General features: G+C 33.0%; 1 protein-coding gene across 1 annotated transcript in view; it reads right to left on the minus strand.

Annotated features, from left to right (window-relative positions):
- LOC139521757 (neuronal acetylcholine receptor subunit alpha-10-like) overlaps positions 1-24,812 on the minus strand; it is a 114,385-nt gene that overhangs the window by 59,696 nt on the left and 29,877 nt on the right. Inside the window, exon 2 of the mRNA XM_071315339.1 lies at positions 15,558-15,629. Coding sequence (XP_071171440.1) covers positions 15,558-15,609 — 52 coding nt within the window. The 5' untranslated portion in view covers positions 15,610-15,629. The remainder of the gene's footprint in view (positions 1-15,557; positions 15,630-24,812) is intronic.

The following is a 24,812-nucleotide window of genomic DNA, read 5'->3' on the forward strand; positions in this document are numbered from 1 at the left end:
AGGGATATCGCGTCCTCTAGTCCCCGGATGTGACCTACCGAATAAAACTTGTCATACGGTTTATACTTATATGAGCGGCACGACGGTTGCCCCTAGTGATGCAGGATATACATACCCTTCAGCAGCATCTGAGACCACCACCAGTTTTGATGGGGTTTGTGTTGCTCAGTGTTTAGTTTTGTGTATTATTAGTCTTTGGTCTTCTTTTTTAAGCCGGCATATTTTCGACTTATAAGTTTGGATATCCTTTTGATATCGATATCTTTTCTTTATATAACCAACAGGTTGACAATTATGTGAGTATGCCCGTTCGGAAGACCATAAACAACTGGAGTCATTGGAACTCAATTCTGAAGACCAGGATCAAACAGACCATATGAACTTCAACAGAATGGGCATCGACAAGATACACAATTCATGTTGCTATATTTGTGTTATAAATGTTTAGAATATTTCATTAAACATTTAACTTTTTCCTTAAATCTGACCAATACCAATAAATTTATAATCAAAGTGAACAAACTCTGTACTTAAACTAGTCTCCATTTCTAAGCTGCCAAGCTGTGTTCCCAGTAATAAAACCGTCTATACATAAAAACTACATCAGATAGTGTAGATGAACTGTACTGATCAGATATGAGTTCCTTTTCTTGTTATTGAACGTAATCCTACGTATTACAATCTTAATAGGATGGATATACAGCGGAGTAGTGGACGAAATTCAACGATGTCAAATAAATCCTCGTAAGATTGTTATAAAACATTGAGATTTAGAACTAGATGACCTATAATTTTTTGAAACAATTGCCGTTAAAGAAAGATAACCGAAGAGAAATAATATAACCATTGTACAAAAAGAAAAACATCACAAATTAGTCACAAAACAAAATTTCAAAGCAGCATAATACAAACAAAGTCAGATCAAAGACTAAGTTCAAATTTCTGGTCAAAATGTAAAAGTTATCAAACACTTTTGCAAAGATTTTATATATCACAATGTACAAGCATTTTTACATACTTCAATAAAATCAAAGCGTAGTTCAGCTCTACATGTTGCTATGGTTGGTTACAAAATTGTTCACATGGATCTTTTTGTTTTGTTCATACATCGTTGTCAATATACTGGCAATGTATGAGATAGTCATACAAGTTCTCGGTTTAGTTAGCTATAAAACCATCTTTAATCCACCATTTTCTACATAAGAAAATCCCCGCAGTACCAGGTCAGGAATATATCAGTTGTTATTCATTCGTTTGAAGTAATCTAGCTTTTGATTTTGCCTTTGAATTATGGACTTTATGTTTTGAATTTTTCTAGAAGTTCGGTGTTTTCTTCTTTACCATTTGCTTATTTTACATGTCTTTTATAATATTTTGCATTGAAGGATGTAATATTCCAAAACTAAATTTTGCGGTTTTGATGTCTCTTTCGACATTGATAACTTGGTCAAATTATGATTTTGTAAAAATTGAAGAAAACAACTCACAGACTACACAGGCATTAAAGACTTTGATTCTATTAATTTAAGTGAATATTCTAAAACTCATTGAAAATTGTCCTGGTATTAAGGAAAAAATCAAGGGAAAATGGTCGTACCTCTTTTTACTGATTCTTTGTCAAGTTGTATAGGGTAATTTGGTGTGTTACATTTTTAAACCACATCAAATGACTTCTTTTTCCAATAAAACAAATAAATAAACAATCTTTTCCAATTCTTGCTAAATAAAAGAGAGTTTGTTCTAATGTTTTTGATGATGTGTAAATACACAGCTACGTCCAATGTTCCCTTTTCATCGTTGTCAATCTCAGTACAAATACCAAAGTTAACTGCGTTTTGGGGATACCTTTGTGTGTATTTACTAGTACGTTAGTCATTAATTGTAATTTATATTATTGTAATAAGTCTTTCTTATCCTTTCAGTAAAGATGCAACTTCTTCTGCATATGAAGGCTACCATTTGCATATTATTGAACAACATAATGTTTGCCCTTAATGAAGTGGTCGGGAAAGATTTATTACGGAAAATTGTAGAAATTACTGTTCGCATATGATGTTACTGACTAATGGTCTAAGGGATGTAATCAGAATTTTATTGCACAACAGAACAATGACATCTTGATCAAAACAATCAAAAATGTTCGAAAAAAATGTAGAATAAATAATGAAGAGTAAAAATACCGCAATCGAAAATGAATGCATTAAAACTGTCAAAAGCAGAGTTAAGCAATGAATGCGCGTACCAAAAGTATGATGTGATCTTGTCATGACTGGTATATAGATCTGAATTAATGACAAATGTTGTCGTTATCATTGTTTTTCGTTTACTTGGAATCGATAAAATATGTTGTTTTGTATAAATATTGAATATCGTAAAAGACAGGTTAAACGATTCAATTCTGATAAAATTCACGATAAAGAAAAGAACATGTTTGTGAAAAAGAACATAAACCTCAGTCCTGTATGCGTGTGTGCTATATGATAAACCAGTAAAAAACGTTCATTTATATAAATTATAAATGCTTCAAACAAAACAAGCAGGATAAACCTCAGATATACAATGTAGGTTACAAAAATAAAATAAAACGCGTCTATTAGTATCAACGAATGGGTAATTATTCTGCCAGCAATAAATACTTGAAAACAAGTTTTTAGTATCTATATGTAAATTATTATACTGTATTGTCCAGCACTAGTTTTACGTGTACAGTGAGTGCTTCGTCTCCTGCACATGAATATGTATTAAACATGATTGTTTGACTGTGATTTTATTCTGTTTCATCTTTGTAGCTTATGTTATCCGACAGTCTGAGATAATTTTGAGGTTTTAGTACTCACAAAAATAATTTAACCGTGGAACGTGTGAGCTTTTCTTTTCTTTTTTTTTTTTGTGTTCATCCTATAATGGCATAAAATGATCAGCAATAAATAATAGCGTTTTTGGGCTTTTATTTGCATAACTATGGGAAATTCCTAAACTTACATGAGAAATTTTAATTAGATTCACAAAGGATATCACAGCTACAGCTATGTGTAACTCATGTCTTGACTTATTTATTGAAATGGACAGTGAATATAGGTCAAAATCTTAACTTTACAACAGAAGAGATGACTTTTTATTTCTAGGTAACAACAATATATGTCACCTAGCTGAAATGAGATCCCAGGTTTTGCACTTCTGTCATCGTTTTCCCGATTATTACTTTATAAAGGATATAAATATCATTTTATTTTTTATTATCATTAACACACGGATCTCACTAGTGCAACAAGAACAGATGTTCTTCAACAGGTTTTTTACTGTGGTGCTTTTTTAATCTGGTGGACTTTTTTACCTTTATTTTGATCGTCCACTTTGTAATTTTAACACAGAGCGAATCCAAGTTAACACCCATCTTAAAAACTGTTCTATAAATTGCTTAAGAATACAGAAACCACATTCAGAAGCGGCAGACATATTTGTTTGCAAATTGTAAGCAAACCTCAGTATAAAGTCAACACAAATATGTTTTCTATATATGTGTAGGTATAGCTTTGATTTATTGGAAAATGTATATATATTCAGCGGTATCATACTGATGGTATGTGTTTTCTCCATATTGAAACAGATTACATCAAGTTATTTAAATATCGTTTCATCTTGGCCTCTAGTAAGTGTTCTACAACTAATCTTTCAGTGCTTTTAACGAGTTCATTAACTTCTATTAAAGAGCTTATCATAAACTATTGTAATAAAATATATGAACATAGTGCAATAAACTATTTTTGGAATGTAAAAAAATCTTTGGATGTTTTAGATAAATTAGGTGCTTTTGATGGTCCTTTTTATTCTGTTGACAGTTTTGATTTTTCGACTCATTACACTACACTTCCACACTATCTTATTAAACAAAAAATTTTCCTATTTAATTAAATGGTCGTTTGGTAAATCTGAATGCAAATATATTTGCTGCGACTCATTTAAAGCCTTCTTCTCTAATGAGAAAGGTAAATATGTTAGATATACTAAATGGAGGTGTGATGAGATGATCGAAGCTGTTAATTTTCTCCTTGATAATTTTTATGTACGTTTCGGCAACAAAGTTTATCGATAGGTTGTAGGTATCCCTATGGGCACTAATTGCGCCCCTTTAATATCAGACTTGTATTTGTACTGTTACGAATCACAGTTTATGACTAAACTCAGTTAGAGACCCGTCGAAATTGCATTTAATTGATAAATTTAACAACACTTACCGTTATCTTGTTGATATTTTTTCGTTAAATAATCAAGAATTTTCTCAATATACTGCATAAACTTACCCCAAGGAACTTACTTTAAATAAATCAAATTTAAACGATAATAACTGTCCTTTCCTTGATTTAGATATTTCGGTTTTAAACGGGAAATTCCACACTAAAATTTACGACAATATAGACGATTTTTCGTTTTCTATTTTTAATTTTCCATTTTTAGATGGTGATGTTCCTTTGACACCATCTTAGGGAGTTTATATTTCACAGCTCGTTCGCTATGTCCGTGTCTGTTGTGTCGTTTTTGATTTTAACGAACGTAATCTATGTATTACTGGTAAATTATTAAACCAGGGATATCGTTACCAATTAAAACCTTTACTAAATTTTTCTAAGATATAAAGATTTGGTTTTGAAGTTTGGTTCTACCTGTAGAAAACTTATTTCAAACGGGATAGCACATCCTCATTTTTACGGAAATAATGTTGTTTAACATTTCCCTGCCTGAAAAATTTTAAAATGATCCTTGTAAACTTATCGCTCCTTTAAATAAACTTATTTTAAAAGGTTACCAATTCAACACTGTAATAAGATCATTGAATATTGTTTTTATTGGTATAAATATTGATTTTGTTATCAGTAAATTAAAAGCAAACTAAATATTACTAGTATGCTATATACATATACACATTCATCGATCTACAATCTGTCGGGACCTGTATCTTGGCATTGCACAAGGTCATGTTTTTCTCTGACTGTTTATGACGTCATTACACTAAATCCATTGGATGTTGGGTATGTGCGGATTGATAATTTAGTCTTAGATGCATGATTTTTTTATTAGTTGTTAATGGCTTTGAACTAACTGTCAGTTAACTACGAGTACTCTCAGATCTGTTTCTAGTATCTTTTTGTTATTGGGATGTGCAAGTACCCGGCCACGTCCACTTGTATTTTTTCCATTTTCCATCTGCTGAGTTAAGCCTTTTTCAACCTATTTATATAGTTCTTTCTTATGGATCCTTATGTTGTACTGTTATACCACTATCCCAGGTTAGGGGGAGGATCGGGGTTCCTCTAACATGTTTAACCCCGCCACATTATGAATGTATGTGCCTGTCCCAAGTCAGGAGCCTGTAATTCAGTGATTGTCGTTTGTTTATGTGTTACATATTTGTTTTTCGTTAATTTTTCTCGTTTGAATTGTTTTGCAATGTCATTTCGGGGATTTTTATAGCTGACTATGCGGTATGGGTTTTGCTCATTGTTGAAGGCCGTACGGTGACCTATAGTTGTTAATTTCTGTGTCATTTTGGTCTCTTGTGGAGAGTTGTCTCATTGGCATTCATACCACATCTTCTTTTTTATATATAACAGCCTCATTTGTAAAATTTCTTTTAAAAAGCACGATCGGTTTCTTAGAAGAATTGGCTCACTTTTGTTTTCAAATTCACAAGTTATATGCAGACCAAAAAGAGATGGTGCTAGAGTGTATTTACATACACAGGGAGATTGTGGCACTATTTCATTATGAAACATCTAACTAAATGTCCCAAATCCTAGCAGAGGGGCATATATATGCATCATGCGTAGTCAAACGGAAACTATTCTTTACTTCTTTTTACTGTCGGATGGGAAAGTGCAGGTGACCATATTTATAAACCCTGGTCAACCCTTTATGTGATTTTGGACTACATAATTGTCGATTAAGTGATAATTCCTATAAACCGTGGCGTTACTATAATCTATAGTTTATCTGTACGTAACGCCACCATCATCTCATGCCGAAGTTAATTCATAATCATAACACGCTGATAATTATTTCTGAAAAGTCGAATAGGCTACTCATACAAACTGATTTTAGACCAAAACCTGTGATGATTTACATTATGTCAACATTTAATTAATTGTAGCTTGCAAAGTTTTAGATCGAATCATCATAAATACTAATGAAATCTATACTGTATGCGTATTTTCAAAATATTTTAAAATTCTATCTGTTTAAAATTGCATATCAATTTATCTTTATGCAAAAATTACCTTATCTGTTGTACTTTAATTCTCAGCATTTAATCTCCTTTGCAACTAATGCCAATGTATGAAACGCAATTAATTTTTTTAAACTTGCTTTCCAACAAGCAGAAATTTGGGAGAAAAAAGGTCCAAACTTTCTTTTAGAGCAGAGCTTAGTTTCAGTTAATAATAATAGCTGGTGTAAAATTGATTAAATTAATTTCAGGGGTACCGTAACCCATACTTATGATTAAAAGAGGGACGAAAGATATCAAAGGGACAGTCAAACTCATAAATCTAAAACAAACTGACAACGCCATGGCTAAAAATGAAAAAGACAAACAAACAACAGCACACACGACACAACATAGAAAACTAAAGAATAAACAACACGAACCCCACCAAAAAACTAGGGGTGATCTCAGGTGCTCCGGAAGGGTAAGCAGATCCTGCTCCACATGCGGCACCCGTCGTGTTGCTTATGTGATAACAAATCCGGTAAAAAGCCTAATTCGGTAGGTCACATTCAGGAAAGGGAAGGGGATTGTAGTTACGACGTAAGGAACATATCCGATATCTCCCTTTAAACGAAAGTAAACAGATCTTGAGTTTATTGATGAATTTTATTTTAAACGGGTACACGTGATTTATCTTGAACGTTTTCAATAAAAAAACCTTTTTTCCTAATAGTTTTTGATTGTCTCTTTTTTGGTGTCGTCGCCAGAATATATACAATTATTGATTTTTATAGATACATTGTAAAATTAAACAATGAAATGTTTGGAGAAATACTGAACAGCTGAAAGGTTGAACGGTATAAATACAGGAACTTCTTGACTCATACAACTTGTGTAATTATCTGTAGTACGCGTACCCCCATGCTTGTTCTACAGTATGTATAGTATACTTTGATATTTTTGGTAACAGGAATTTAAATGGTTTGATCATTACTCAAATCATTTTACCGTTGTGAAATACCATTCACAGTTAGGAAACCCACTAGACTTATTTTTGCACACGAATGCCTGTACCAAGTCAGGAATATGACAGTTGATATCCATTATTTTGGTGTGTTGGAGTTTTTTGTTTTGCCATTTGATAAGGGACTTTCATTTTTGAATTTTCCTCAGAATTCAGTATTTTTTTATTTTACTTTTACATATTTAGATTGTATTCACTAGTTTGAAATATAAGGAACGCCGGAAATTGTCTAGTTAAACAAAGAAACCTTTCTAAAAGTCTTTTGAAAATATATGAGGCTATTGGTAATTTTAAATAAAATCAGATAAAACATCAATGAATTTGGGACTGTAGTGACAAATGTATGTTATACAGTTTTTAGTTTGATTAAAAAACTAATTCACAATAGCATGTACTAGTATAAATAGATGCTTCAGTCTACATGGTACAAAATAAAATCACAATACTTCTGAACTCCGAGGAAAATTTAAAACGGAAAGTCCCTAATCAAATGGCAAAATCAAATGATAAAACACATCAAACGAATGGACAACAAATGTCATATTCCTGATTTGGTACAGGCATTTTCAAATGTAAAAAATAGTGGATTGAACCTGGTTTTAAAGCGCTAAACCTCTCACTTGTATGACAGTCGCATCACATTCCATTATATTTACAACGATGTGTGAACAAAACAGACATAATAGGTGGAATAGTCACAATATGGGTATAGTAGTCAATATTATGTCACAATCTCAAATCAAACAAATATTTAACAAAAAAGCACAAAAAGCATCTACCAAATTTAAAAACCACATTCATTGTTTCGCGTATATGACGTCAGAAAATATAAACGTCACATAGGAAGAAATATAAAAATAATTTTGTCATTATGACACAATGTGTGGGTAATATTTGAATATCAGATCCAAAGCATAATACACTAACTTAAAATTAAAATGGTTTATAAAATATGACGTTGCCTCGTTTCTGTTCTCAAAATACAGAGTTCATACAACAACCCAGTGTTGTTTTTCTTGTTCTAATTATACAGTCATTGCACGATTGATTAAGGTGTAACAAGTGAAACTGCGAGCTACTGCTCACTGATGATACCCCCGCCGCAAGTGGATAATATTAATAGTGTAAAAATATGCAAGTGTTCGGTAAACAGGAAGTTGTCGAGTGATGAATCTGAAAACGCATCACACGGCATAGCTGACTTATATAAATCCTGAAACCAAATTTCAGAAATCCTTGTATTGTAGTTCCTGAGAAAAATGTGACGAAAATTTTCAACTTGGCTATCATGTGTAAAATCATACAAGTGTTCGGTAAACAGGAAGTTGTCGAGTGATGAATCTGAAAACGCATCACACGGTATAGCTGACTTATATAAATCCTGAAACCAAATTTCAGAAATCCTTGTATTGTAGTTCCTGAGAAAAATGTGACGAAAATTTTCAACTTGGCTATAATGTGTAAAATCAGACAAGTGTTCGGTAAACAGGAAGTTGTCAAGTGATGAATCTGAAAACGCATCACACGGTATGGCTGACATATATAAATGTTGATACCAAATTACAGAAAGGGTGGATGTGTAGTTCCTGAGAAAAATGTGACGAAAGTTTCATGGGACGGACTGACTGACGGACGGACTGACGGACGGACTGACGGACTGATGGACGGACTGACGGACGGACTGACGGACAGACAGAGGTAAAACAGTATACCCCCCCTTTTTTAAAGCGGGGGTATAATTAAATTGATAGGCTTTTAATTCGATTACAAGCTACTGATGAAAACATGTGAAACCTTAACGTTAGTTTATAAATTGTACTCTTCACGGTCAGTGAAAAACAAAATAAAATTGATGATGGAAATGGGGGAATGTGCCAAAGAGACAACAACCCGACCATAGAAAAAAAACAACAGCAGAAGGTCACTAACAGGTCTTCAATGTAGCGAGAAATTCCCGCACCCGGAGTCGTCCTTCAGCTGGCCCCTAAACAAATATATACTAGTTCAGTGATAATGAACGCCATACTAATTTCCAAATTGTACACAAGAAACTAAAATTAAAATAATACAAGACTAACAAAGGCCAGAGGCTCCTGACTTGGGACAGGCGCAAAAATGCGGCGGGGTTAAACATGTTTGTGAGATCTCAACCCTCCCCCTATACCTCTAGCCAATGTAGAAAAGTAAACGCATAACAATACGCACATTAAAATTCAGTTCAAGAGAAGTCCGAGTCTGATGTCAGAAGATGTAACCAAAGAAAATAAACAAAATGACAATAATACATAAATAACAACAGACTTCTAGCAGTTAACCGACATGCCAGCTCCAGACTTCAATTAAACTGACTGATAGATTATGATTTCATCATATGAACATCAGGCACAATCCTTCCCGTTAGGGGTTTAGTATCATACCATCATAACATATATGAGAAGAACATAACCCGTGTCATGCCAACAACTGGTTTTTGAATAAATATGTTTAGTTCCGATGCAAAGACCCTATAAGTGAATCAATATTAACGCCAAAATATGCAATCCTTAATGACCTGACAACAGTATCGTAACTATATCCTTTCTTAATAAGTCTTTTCAAAGGATTTGTTAGACCGACATGTTGTACATGTATTCAATATAAACCATGCATCTTTTCTTTTTAATTGTTCGATAGTTCAATCTAATTCATTAAACAAATACATAGGTTTTCGGTTTCTTGTAGGGTTTTACGGTTTCTTGTAGGGTTTTAAAGAATACTATGGAAATTAGAACCTTTGCGATAAGTTAGTTTTTTAGTTTAAACATATTTATTTATAGTGCAATAAGTGAAAAGTACCATTTAAACATATAAGTCGAACACAAACAAATTGATAATGCCACTAAACACAACATAGAAACTATACTTAGTAAAACGAACCTCACCAAAAACAGGGAGTGATCCTAGGTTCTCCGAAAGGGTAAAAAGACCCTCTTCCAAATTCGAAAGAAAAGTAGAAACTATGACGACCAGATTTAACGTCATCCAGTTCAATTAACTAGCATATCATACATGTAACACCATTGAGGGTGTGTTAATTAAGGAATACTCTTTCCAGATACATCCAAAGACAAATACTGACTAGTACGTCGATAAGAAAACCTTAGTTAATGATGTATATAAACATAAAGATTTACAGCTTGTTTATAATGTTTCGGTCAAACTGTCGGAACATTTATTGCAAAAAAAGGATGAATTATCATTCAAAACTAATCAGTTAATGGGAAGATGTCGTATTAAAGCGCTCCCATTCCAGACAATACAAAGGCGGCAGACGACATTAAAACAGAGTAAAAGACTGGTATTCAGTCAAACGTCAAATAAGGAAAAAGTTCTTTTGTATCATACCATGGCTATTGGATTTGTTTCAATGATTTTTCAAAACTACATCGTTGTTACATTTCTACGTTACTCACAAGACAAAGAAAAATATACAAGCTTTATCAGAAAAATATGTTAAAAAGCAACCTGAAAAATCTAAGTCTTTTTTAAAGTAGAGTTTCACATATGTACACTGGTAGTAAGTATATATATATAGATAGTTAAAAATCTTTAAAATAAAACCAGCAAATCCTCTGTTGATGATTTGGTATTATTTCAATGATTATCTTATTCCATGATATAAATTATAGTTATGATCTTAAAAATAGCATATGTATAACAAGAAAACACTTCAGAGGGGCAAATAAACTCATCATTTATACTAAGATAATATGATAGTTATTTTATAACCCATTAATTCGGACTGCTGTTGAAACAGCACATAAATCACAATTATCGACAGATATATCCAATTTATGAACATAGGAGATGCTTAAAAGTAATAAGGTCGGAACTAAATCATAGTGCTTCAATATCAGACTAAAAAAGACCTTCTTTGTGGTCGAACTTTTTTTTTTATTTATTAGCATATATGGTTCTCTCGTCTTCAACTTCGTACTTTATTTGGCCCTTTTAAACTTTTTTGGATTCGAGCGTCTTTGTAGACGAAACGCGCGTCTGGCGTATATACAAATTTAGTCCTGGTATCTATGATGAGTTTATTTATGAACTATAAACACCATTGATTTGATTTGGTTGTAGCGCAGTCACTGTGATAAAAGCGAAGTCTTTATTTGTCCTTAATCGTAAAGTTGGAATATGATGTTGTCGAAGGTTAGTGAAAGAGATTTCTGCAAAATGGTACTGAATCCAGAATTAGCCCTGCCGCAACAATATAGTGAATGATATCATGTTTTGTCTTTCAATGGTACGATGTAGATGAAAAACTTTATCTCTCTTTCGAGTTGGTGGAGTGTCCATGGAAAGTTTAAATACAATATCACATGTGTAAGTCTTGAAAAAATAAGTCAAAACGAGGTGTATACGAACGACACGTATGATTAGGGTGTAATCCTATGAAAAATACAAACATGTGAGTCATCAAGGAAGGTAACGTGAACTCGATTATAAAAGGCACCAATATTCATTGAAGAACTAAAAAATCAGATCAAAATCTACGAGAATAATGAGAAATAATAAGAACATTTTTTCATGTCCCAAGTGCGTTATTTCTCGAGTAAGTCATTCGATCACGACCGAAACACAACCAATCTGTAAAACACTTCATATACTATTGAATAGATTAACAGTTCAATACATACAGACATACCGTATGATGTTGAACTATGTCCAGTGCACGATGTTTTGTCGATATTGTCAACATCGCAATGTCAACTTTATAGTGTCGTTATTGTGTTTACATTGTATCTTATCAATATGTTCTATACCTTTCTGTTTACATCGTTCACATCGTATACATCGCAATGTTGACAATATCGTGAAAACATCGTGTTTATATTGTATATATATAGAGTCTATACCTTTCTGTTTACATCGTTCACATCGTATACATCGCGATGTTGACAATATTGTGTCAACATCGTGTATATATAGAGTCTATACCTTTCTGTTTACATCGTTCACATCGTATACATTGCGATGTTGACAATATTGTGTCAACATCGTGTTTATATTGTATTTATATATATAAAGTCTATACCTTTCTGTTTACATCGTTCACATCGTATACATCGCGATGTTGACAATATTGTGTCAACATCGTGTTTATATTGTATATATAGAGTCTATACCTTTCTGTTTACATCGTTCACATCGTATACATCGCGATGTTGACAATATCGTGAAAACATCGTGTTTATATTGTATTTATATATATAAAGTCTATACCTTTCTGTTTACATCGTTCACATAGTATACATCGAGATGTTTACAATATTGTGTCAACATCGTGTATATATAGAGTCTATACCTTTCTGTTTACATCGTTCACATCGTATACATCGCGATGTTGACAATATTGTGTCAACATCGTGTTTATATTGTATTTATAGATATAAAGTCTATACCTTTCTGTTTACATCGTTCACATCGTTTACATCGCGATGTTGACAATATCGTGTCAACATCGTATTTATATTGTATTTATATATATAAAGTCTATACCTTTCTGTTTACATCGTTCACATCGTATACATCGCGATGTTTACAATATTGTGTCAACATCGTGTATATATAAAGTATATACCTTTCTGTTTACATCGTTCACATCGTATACATCGCGATGTTGACAATATCGTGTCAACATCGTGTTTATATTGTATTTATATATATAAGGTCTATACCTTTCTGTTTACATCGTTCACATCGTATACATCGCGATGTTTACAATATTGTGTCAACATCGTGTATATATAGAGTCTATACCTTTCTGTTTACATCGTTCACATCGTATACATCGTAATGTTTACAAATTAGTGTCAACATCTTGTTGTTGTTGTATATACATTTTTTTTCGTTATTTTTTTAAAAATAAGTTAACATGGTTAAGCAGTTAGTTATATAGTTAAAATTGTTTTCCATTTTTCATGTCGGCGTCTTTTATTGTAAACTATACCATATAAACTTTTCTCAATGTTAAAGGCCATACGGTTATGTATAGATGTGCCAGTTAGTATGTATGTAATGGAAATTTTACTTTTTTGCAATCATACCACTTATTTTTTAATAAATACCTTTCTGTTTAAATTGTTCACATAACAATGCTAACAATATTGTGTCAAAATCGTGTTTATATTTTATATTGAGTCTATGGTACGTATATAAACGTTAAACTAACTGCATTTGTTTGCACCTGTCCTTAGTCAGGAATCTGTCGTTCAGTAGTTGTCGTTTGTTGAATTGTTCATACGTGTTTCTGGTTTCATGTTTTTATGCCCCACCTTCGATAGTAGAGGGGCATTACGTTTTCTGGTCTGTGCGTCCGTTCGTCCGTTTGTTCGTTTGTCCGTTCGTTCGTCCGTTCGTTCGTTCGTCCGTCTGTCCCGCTTCAGGTTAAAGTTTTTGGTCGAGGTAGTTTTTGATGAAGTTGAAGTCCAATCGACTTTAAACTTAGTATACATGTTCCCTATGATATGATCTTTTAAATTTTAATGCCAAATTAGAGGTTGTACCCCAATTTCACGGTCCACTGAACATAGAAAATGATAGTGCGAGTGGGGCATTCGTGTACTGGGGACACATTCTTGTTTTACATTAGACCTTTATTTTTCCTGTTCAAATAGTTTTACACTAGTGTTTTTTTGTGCCTTTCATAGCTTGCTACTCGATAAAAACCAAAAACTCCGTATTTATGTCAAACATATAGGGGTATACTTATAAAAGATGTAACTTAAATAAAAAGTTGTCTCATTTGAACTCATACCACATCTTCTTATATGTATACATCGCTATGTTAACGATGTCAACGATGTTAACAGTATATAAGAGTTCAAACAATGTTAACAAAGTTGACTAGATATCGGTTTAATATTGTGTACATCGCGATGTTAACGATGTCAACGATGTAAACAATATATAAGAGTTTAAAAATGTCAACGATGTTCACACGACATCGTTTTAACCTTGTAAACATCACGATGTTAACGATGTCAACGATGTAAACAATATATAAAAGTTCAAACAATGTCAACAATGTTGACACGACATCGTGTTTACATTGTATACATCGCAATGTTAACGATGTCAACGATATAAACTATATAAGGGATCAAACAATGTAAACGATGTTGACACGACATCGTGGTTACATTGTAAACATCGCGATGTTAACGATGTCAACGATGTAAACAATATATAAGAGTTCAAACAATGTCAACGTTGTTGACACGACATCGTGTTTACATTGTATACATCGCAATGTTAACGATGTCAACGATGTAAACAATATATAAGGGTTCAAACAATGTAAACGATGTTAACACAACATCGTTTTAACATTGTATACATAGCGATGTCAACGATGTATACATTATATAAGGGTTCAAACAATGTAAACAATGTTGACACTATATTGTGTTAACATTGTAGATATCGCGATGTCGACAATATTGAATAAACATCCTTCACTGGACATGAATGATGATGTTCGGCGGATCTTCGGTGGTTGTCGTTTGTTGTTGTGGTTCATAAGTGTTTCTTGTTCCTCATGGGTTTTTTTATATAGATTTGTTGGTTTTCCTGTTTGAATGGTTTTACACTGGTCATTGTTTGGGCCCTTTATAGCTTGCTGTTTGGTGTGGTCCAAAGCTTCAACTTTGTACTTGTTTGGCTTGATAAATATGATACACTGATGAGTCTTATGTAGACGAAACGGTACCTTTGATAACTATTTACACCACTGGGTCGGTGCCACTGCTGGTGGACGTTTCGTTCCCGAGGGTATCACCAGCGCAGTAGTCAACACTTCGGTGTTGACATGAATATCAATAAGGTGGCCATTTTTATAAATTTCCTGTTTACAAAACTTTAAAAATTTTCGAAAAACTAAGGATTTTCTTATCCCAGGTATAGATTACCTTAGCCATATTTAGCACAACTTTTTGGAATTTTGGATCCTCAATGCTCTTCAACTTTGTTCTTGTTTGGCTTGATAAATATTTTGATATGAGCGTCACTGATGAGTCTTATGTAGACGAAACGCTCGTCTGGCGTACTAAATTAGAATCCTGGTACCTTTGATAACTATTATGTTGAAGACCGTACTTTGACCTATAATAGTTACTTTTAAAAATTGTGACTAGAGTTGTATCATTTGCACTCATACCACATCTTCTTATATCTTTAACTGGACAACCGATGGAAATCGCTTTTTGATCCGTATTCTTGGTGACAGAGGCATACATATATATCATAAAGAAATATGAAAACTGAAATTTTGTTGAAACATATGCTTACCTTCTCTAACGAATATAATTATCAAAATCCAAAATAACTCTCCGTTTCCCATATCTTCTTATTCATGATTTACTGTAAGAAAAAAACGAGAGCGAGTGTTTCAGTCATAGTTGTAATATTCTGGAAAAAAACCTGAATACAAATTATAGAATGTTTAATAGTGAGTATTTTATCTTGTAAATCTCATGTAATAATTATAGAAGTGTGTATTGACATGGTAATTTGGAACACATGTTAATGATTTGAACGGACGTTTTCATTCATTTCTTGTTTTTCTACTTTGAAAATATTTTGACATATATTCAATTTAAATAGTGGAAACATCAGACCTAAAATAATTTATTTGAACGTCGTAGAAATATGTCTATGATTTAAACCTAAATATTGACTCAATCTATTACAAAACCAGGTTAACGTTTAACATGTTTTAATTTGTATCATGAGCAATACTATATATTTGGACCCTTTAAAGTACTTTAATTCCTGCACAACAGTTGTGTCTGTCCTAATACAGTTCAAAACAACAACTGTGTTTTTTAATTGTTGATGCTGTGTTTAAGGCTCCAAGAGATAAAATTGAAATCATCCCTTCGGAAGTGTTTCGCGAATTAGTTGATTGATAATGAATAACTGTTTCCCATATGACCACGGATATTGTCCAAATGTCGAAACCACAATATATATTCCGATGGTCATAACCACGATATGTTCGAATTGTCAAAAACACAGTTCCATGTTATTTTCCTCGATTTTGGGCATATTCAAATGTGTACTCACTACGAGCAACACGACAGGTGTCACATGTTTAACAGGATCTACATATAAATTTTGAAGTAATTGAAATCACATCCGGTTTCTTTGTTATGTTTGTGTGTGCTCAGTCTTTATTGTTCTGTTTTTCTATATATGGTTGTGTAGCTGTTGTTTGTCTTCTTCTCTGTTTTTTTTTTTGCTATGACGTTGTCACTTTCATTTCGACTGTATTTTTCGAGGAGGTTGGGTATTTATTTCAATTAAAGCATTCCTATAAACATTTGACATTTTCATTGTAAGATTTCTCTTGGATGTAGCAGTGTTTTCATGATTGACTCTCATTGTATTGAGCAGGGTTTCCGCTGTCGGTCGCCATTTTCGCAATTTGCGAAAAAATAATAATTGTGGCGATAAAAATTCGTCATTTGCGAAGGAATTTGGAGAAAGAAATATATATATAACGATTTATTTTTCTCCTGTTTATTTACTTTTTTAGCTCACCTGGCCCAAAGGGCCAAGTGAGCTTTTCTCAGCACTTGGCGTCCGGCGTCCGTCGTCCGTCGTCTGTCGTCCGTCGTCTGGCGTCGTTAACTTTTACAAAAATCTTCTCCTCTGAAACTACTGGGCCAAATTTAACCAAACTTGGCCACAATCATCATTGGGGTATCTAGTTTAAAAAATGTGTCTGGTGACCCGGTCAACCAACCAAGATGGCCGCCATGGCTAAAAATAGAACATAGGGGTAAAATGCAGTTTTTGGCTTATAACTCAAAAACCAAAGCATTTAGAGCAAATCTGACATGGGGTAAAATTGTTCATCAGGTCAAGATCTATCTGCCCTGAAATTTTCAGATGAATCGGACAACCCGTTGTTGGGTTGCTGCCCCTGAATTGGTAATTTTAAGGAAATTTTACTGTTTTTGGTTATTATCTTGAATATTATTATAGATAGAGATAAACTGTAAACAGCAATAATGTTCAGCAAAGTAAGATTTACAAATAAGTCAACCTGACCCAAATGGTCAGTTGACCCCTTTAGGAGTTATTGCCCTTTATAGTCAATTTTTAACCATTTTTCATAAATCTAAGTAATCTTTTACAAAAATCTTCTCCTCTGAAACTACTGGGCCAAATTAATTCAAACTTCGCCACAATCATCTTTGGGGTATCTAGTTTAAAAAATGTGTGGCGTGACCCGGTCAACCAACCAAGATGGCCGCCACGGCTAAAAATAGAACATAGGGGTAAAATGCAGTTTTTGGCTTATAACTCAAAAACCAAAGCATTTAGAGCAAATCTGATGTGGGGTAAAAATGTTTATCAGGTCAAGATCTATCTGCCCTGAAATTTTCAGATGAATCGGTCAACCTGTTGTTGGGTTGCTGCCCCTGAATTGGTAATTTTGAGGAAATTTTGCCGTTTTTGGTTATTATCTTGAATATTATTATAGATAGAGATAAACTGTAAACAGCAATAATGTTCAGCAAAGTAAGATTTACAAATAAGTCAACATGACGGAAATGGTCAGTTGACCCCTTTAGGAGTTATTGCCCTTTATAGTCAATTTTTAACCATTTTTCGTAAATCTTAGTTATCTTTTACAAAAATCTTCTCCTCTGAAACTACTGGGCCAAATTAATTCAAACTTGGCCACAATCATCTTTGAGGTACCTTGTTTGAAAAATGTGTCCGATGACCTGGCCAACCAACCAAGATGGCCACCACGGCTAAAAATAGAACAGGGGTAAAATGTAGTTTTTTGCTTACAACTCTGAAACCAAATCATTTAGAGGAAATCTGACAAGGAGTTTAATTGTTAATCAAGTCAATATATATCTGCCCTGAAATATTCAAATGAATTGGACAACCTGTTGTTGGGTTGCTGCCCTCCAATTGGTAATTTTTAAAGAAATTTTGCTGTTTTTGGTTATTATCTTGAATACTATTATAGATAGCGATAAACTGTAAACAGCGATAATGTTCATCAAAGTAAGATCTACAAATAAGTCCACATGACCTAAATGGTCAATTGACCCCTTAAGGAGTTAATGCCCTTTATAGTCAATTTTTAACAATTTTCATTAATTTGGTAAATTTATGTAAATTTTTACCAAATATTTTTCTCTGTTACTAATGGGCAAAGTTCATTATAGATATAATTGTAAGAAGCAAGAATGTTCAGTAAAGTAAGAACTTCAAACACATCACCATCACCAAAATACAATTTTGTCATGAATCCATTTGTGTCCTTTGTTAAATATGCACATAGACCAAGGTGAGCGACACAGGCTCTTTAGAGCCTCTAGTTTCGAGTTTCTCGAACTTTTCCGGATCAGACAATACTCGGAATTTACCTTGACCTCATTAAGATTTGAACAGAAAATCAATAATCAGCTGATTGCATTTCATAGCTATCGACAACAAAAGACTAATTAATAAAGGTGTTGATTAAATTGTTTGACAAAATGATATGGTTAAATGGCTTCCACTAAATGTCACATACAGAATTTATTTACCACTTTGTGACGCACGTGTTTGAAGCAAACTTTTGACGTCTCCTCTACTTTTAAAGATAGTTTAGAAAAGAAAGCTGTTGTTGTGACGAAAATTGTTCAAAACCAAGAAAAATCTCCGATTTAAAACTTTAATTATCCATTTACTTAATATAGGTAATTGATTAGGGAGACTACTTTAAAGTCGTTTGAGTGACACACGTCACGGTTTCAAGCAAAGTTTTACGTCTCAACTTTTTCATTTATGACGGTCAAGAAAAGAAAACTGTCGTTATGAAGAAATATATTCACGGTGGGTATGGTTGTCCTGCGAGAGAACGTACTGTGCTGGTGATTCGGTCCTGACGGGTGCTGGTGATCAATGAAAAAATGTAAACAAAGACGAAAATGATGATTTTTGACGTTTTCACTCATAAAAAATGGAAGAAAACAGTTGAGATTTTTCAATTTCGTTTCTTATGGGTTCTTATATAAACCATTAAAAAAATGACCCTCTAAACTGTTTCAGTAAGCGTAACACAAAAATGCTCATTTTCAGAAAATCTCGAACTGAAAAAATAAAACAAAAATGCTCATAGAGTCCGCTTTCTATACCGCAATCCACACAACAAAACAATTTTGTGAAAAAACATTGCAATTTATTAAAATTTAGCATTTTCTCAATTTATTCATGTCCTGATACTGTGCTGGTGGGTCCTGTCATTGTGCTGGTGGGTCCTGATACGGTGCTGGTGATTTTGGATAAGAAGTTGGTCATATTTGAAACAAATGTTACAAAATCAATAAAATTAGCCAGATAATTGTTGCCAACAGGATCTATGACTCCTATGTTAGCTCTTGTGCATCCATTTGGCTGTTTAATATGTGTTTTCAAATGATCTGAACTTGTGTTACATAATAACATAAAAGGGCAACATCTTTCGTCCAATATCAGATAACAATATATAGTAACTAAAATAAGTTAAAAATTCCACAATACTGTATAATTCATTTTATGTGTCAATTTGTTCGAAAAAAGTCGAAAAGAAGAGACTTTTTGTAATGTCATGATTATATGTCGCTTTCTAGATCTATGCTTAGCATTTATTTCAGATGACATGGACTCCTCACCCTGATGACCCTGCTGCCTTTCATAACTGTATCCGTATACATATATTAATAGATAAACAAAAGACTGCATTCAACACGTATTTTTGTTTTTGTATTTAAAATGATTCGTTGTAATTGTAACGAGAATATTTGTGGTGAATGGAAACTGTGAGGGTCACAATCTTCAATTGCTTATAAATGTTGCTGGAACCAGTTTCGTTATCTGATCTTAAATTTTCTGAAATGTGCAAGATAGATAGACATTTTGATTTTTTTTACTCGGTAATGAACCATTGTGTTGATCCCATGCTAAACATAACAAAAATCTCTGTACAAAGGTCTGTGAATTTTCTACAAAAATAGTGATTTTATTTTCACTAAATTCTCTTTTTCTACTAAATACAATAATAAACTATAAATAATAATGCTTTGCAAGAAGTTCCCCCTTGATATATGTACAAAATTATATCTCTATTATTCATTGTCTGTGCTGTTTTGATACTATTGCAGTTTGCACATTTCGGAATTGACAGGCCACAGGAGGGGTCATAAACCGTACACGAAAAGATAAAATATTGATATAAGTACTTATTTGCATCTTTGAACCCCCACCCCGGCTTGTTTTTTTAGGAGCCTGGGGTGTCTAAAAATGGTCGATTACAGACAGCCGAGTACGCATTTTACTTTCCAGGCGTGTTATTGTTGATTGTTAAAGTCCTGAAAACGGATAGATGGAACCAAAAATGTTTGATATATCTGGCTTTAGATTCGGTTGTGTTTAAATATAAATTAAGGCTACATTTTAATATAATAATTCTATGAATTCACAATATAAAAAAATGCAGAAAAAAAAATGAATGAAGTGAAATATCTTGAATAAGGAGTCATTACTACAGAGATGGTGTGTTTGACACACAAAACTTAAAAGCTTAGTGATATTTCCAATATTAAAATAAAAGTGTATTTTAGTTGGTTATTTTTTCCATTTACTCATTTTCAATTATAATCAAGGCACATTTTATTTTTATTCATGAAAAATATTTATATATAGAAAAGAAGGACACATTGTTCACTTCCTCCCCCGTAATTCTTTATCAAAAATATTTATTTTCAAATAAAAAAGCTAAGAAATCTTAATTTTATTAGTGTTCTAGGTTATCTCGTCTTAATTATCTGACATATTCTAGCCTGCCTTTTCATAAAATAGTGATTTTTTTAGTGTTCTATCGAACTTTCGAAAAAAAAATACCTGATAACCGTTTAGACAAAAAAAAATTGTTGGAAAAATCTTACAGCAAGTGATTCTTAATAGCTATAAGATACATTTTTCTTTTACAATACAACATTTAAATCTTACGGGAAACTATTCCATGCTTTCACTGTAACCTCGCTCTAACTTATCCCCATCCCTACCCCCCCCCCCCCCAAAAAAAAATAACACACCAAACAAACAAACCCGCAATACTATTGTCATTCTTATAGTCAGCACTCAATTGTTCACAAACAAATGTGTTTTAAGCTGCTAAAGACATGTTTCAAACGCTCAGAAAGTCCTTTGTTCTATATTTTTGCTCTCCATTTTTATGCAAAACCTTTTACATTTTTATTTTATGGGTTATTGTTGAAGGTCGTACGATGACGTATGGTTGTTAACACATACTTCCTTTGGTTTCTTATGGAAATTTGTCCATTGACAACAACATACCACATCATCTACTTTATATAAGTATTGTATAAATTACAACGTATTTTGGTGATCTTGCAAAATGATCGTAATCCCGAAAATCGTAAACATATTTTCTTATCTTAAAAGAGGCAAGAAGGGTTCCTTTAACAGGCCAATAAATAAGATTACAGTTAGTTTTAAAAAAAAAATAAAAAAATAGGGGTATTTTTTCTCTCATAATAACAGTAAACACATTCACAACAATGTCAATTTCAAGAAAGCAGACAACAGCTAATAAGTCAATAACAGTACAGCATCAATGATCTTGAATATATGCCACTTTTAACTAAAATATAAAAGCACAGAACCAGGACATAGGAGCACAGAACCAGGACCGTTTTTTCTTATCACCAGCACAGCGTCAGGACAATTCCGTTTAACGAACTTGCACGACTTTTGCAATATAATATTGTTGTAATATACTTTGCATGGTACTTATGACACATCAGAGAAAAATTAAGCAACAAAACAGTCGTTTTATTGCCGTTCTGATACAATGTAAACAAACCCACCAGCACAGAATCAGGACCCACCAGCACCCGTCAGGACCAAATCACCAGCACAGTACGTTCTCTCGCAGGACAACCATACCCACCGTGATATTCAAAAGGTTGGAACAACCCCTCGAACATGTCGAATGAGAGTAACCCTTCAATGTAATGACTACACATGAAATGAGGGATCAATTTCTTGTGATAAAGGCTTTTGTTTGTTGTAAAAACCACTTCTTAGTACAAAAGGGCGAACTTCATCTTATTTAAGGGAAGCAAAGGGGGGGGGGGGGGGGGTGGGGGGGGGGGGGGTAGAAAAAAAAACAACTTTTAAACGAAAAATATTTTTATGTTACTTGGCGAAAAAAATTATAAAGTGGCGAAAAATATAATGTTTTGGCGAAAGAGGTGGCGAAACAAATAATTGACCCAGGGGAAACCCTGATTGAGCACCAAAGGCAAACCGTCTTTAAATCTGGTTGAAGTACAAAAAGACATTACGCAACTAAAGATGCAGAAAATAATAAAATAAAATTAAGGAAAAAAGGCAAAAAAAATGTGTTACTTTGTTCCATGATTTTTCTCCAAGAATTGCATTACCGAGCACTGGATATTGTCCTAAGATTTTTGCACCATATTATTTTACATGATGAAATCTTGTAATGAATCAGTGCTTCATTTATTAATTTGAACATATAACCTTTTCTTTCAAAGGTTAGCAATAAACCTTTGATTGACGTGTGTGGTATTAAAACACCAAAAAAAAATTGTAAATATAGAACAGGTAATCACCAAAACTATGAAGACCTAATGAAAGCAGTATATCAAACAAGCCTTATTTTCATAATTCTGTGCTGATTATATTACTGTATTGTAGCTCGCTGAATTAATATACAAGATTGTATAAACTAAAGATTGTAAAAAGTGGAGCAAAAACTGCTGTCTCTTCCTGAGCAGACGAGTCAAATCTTGTCTTTTTGGTTAGATTACTGTTGACCAATCTTCCTTTTTATGTGATTTTTTTTATCAGGGTTATGTTATACTAGGATTTTCTGGCACAACTTTTAGGACTTGTGGGTACTCAATGCTCTTCAATTTTGTACTTGTTTGACTTAATAACAATTTAGATCTGAGTGTCTCTGATGAGTCTAATGCAGACAAACCGCGCGTATAGCGTATTAAATTATAATCCTGGTAACTTTGATAACTATCATCGTTAACACATTGCTTTTGATTGCTTTCTCTTTTTTGTCACAACTGTAAAACAGATTGTCCGAAATCGTTCAAATAAAATAATATGGCCGTACAGAGTTTTTTTTTTTGTTTCTTTTGGTTCATTGGTTTACTCCATAAATGCATTACTTACCTTAAGTAACTGTTGTTGCTTTATTTTAAACATTTGCCTACCACTTAAATCTTGCTTAATCCTTTTTTTAATATTAATTGTTATTATTTTTTTTGGGGTCTTTTTTTCAGTAGATCATTATTGTATCTTTTCTTGTGACTCCTGAAGTATTCATCTTATATTACATCCTTGTTAGCTTCTTAGTTATCTTCAATTATTCGTAAAGCTTTATCCATATCAATAAAAAGTCAAAAATAGATAGGGTTTCAAGGCTTTCCGTTGTTCTATTATGTAACCTTCGGTGCATTTTATTCGACAGAGAATTGATAAAGCCATTAAACCATATCCTCTTTAATAACGTTAATAAAAGCAGATAAATTGTGCTGACAAGTCAATAAATAGGATGATATTCAATTGATATTATAGCTATGTTCAAGATTATTAAGCATACTTCCTTATTGATAATTTTCCAATTATCACAAAATCCGTTTGTCTCCCAGGGAATAAGCATAGAAATTGGTTATCTTTACACCACCTGATAATACGCATCTATGCGGTGAAGGGGTGGAAAATAAAAAGTAGACAACACAAATTGACACATTCCTTTTTGTAGTGTCTTCTTTTGCTTTTTTTAATCGAAAAACAGACCAAACAGAACAACTATAATAATATAAACTTGAGTGAATAAGACAGGCAGTGTTCACAAATGTGTCATGATGAGTCTAATGTAGAATACACTCGTGTGTCTACAAAAAAGTATAACAAACAAACTGAACTCTCAAGCAAATTAAAAACAAAATCAAAATTTAAACGCTGTAAATCAACAGAACAATTTGAAAACAACTGTCATAATCCTGAGGTGGTACAGGTATTTTCCAAAGAAATGATGGGTTTAAACTGGTTGCATAGCTAGTTTAAACTCCCACTTATGTGAAAGTTGTTTATGGTTCCGTTATATTAACAAATTTGGGTAACCCAAACAGATATAATAGTTTAATATGGCCAGTTTAGAAGCTTGCTATCTTTGATAAAATTTCACAAGCATTTGAGATCCAATGGTCCATTGTATAATACATTGGTTTTAGAACATCTTTTACCCTGCAAGGTATATTAGGTTAAGAAAGGCAGTATATAGCTCATGCAAATTGTGGTGCTTCTGAAAAATTTCAAGAATAAAAAAATATTTTGCATGATAGACTTTTACTTTATTTAATGAAAGCTATACAAATATTTAATGATGAGTATAATGCAGACTCAACGTCTGGTGTACAAAGTATAATGCCCGCGTCACACTGTCCCGATTTTTATATACGGTGGACACCCGAATGCGAAAATTGT

The sequence above is a fragment of the Mytilus edulis genome, chromosome 4 (assembly GCF_963676685.1).
Source record: "Mytilus edulis chromosome 4, xbMytEdul2.2, whole genome shotgun sequence".
Classification (NCBI taxonomy): Eukaryota; Metazoa; Mollusca; class Bivalvia; order Mytilida; family Mytilidae; genus Mytilus; species Mytilus edulis.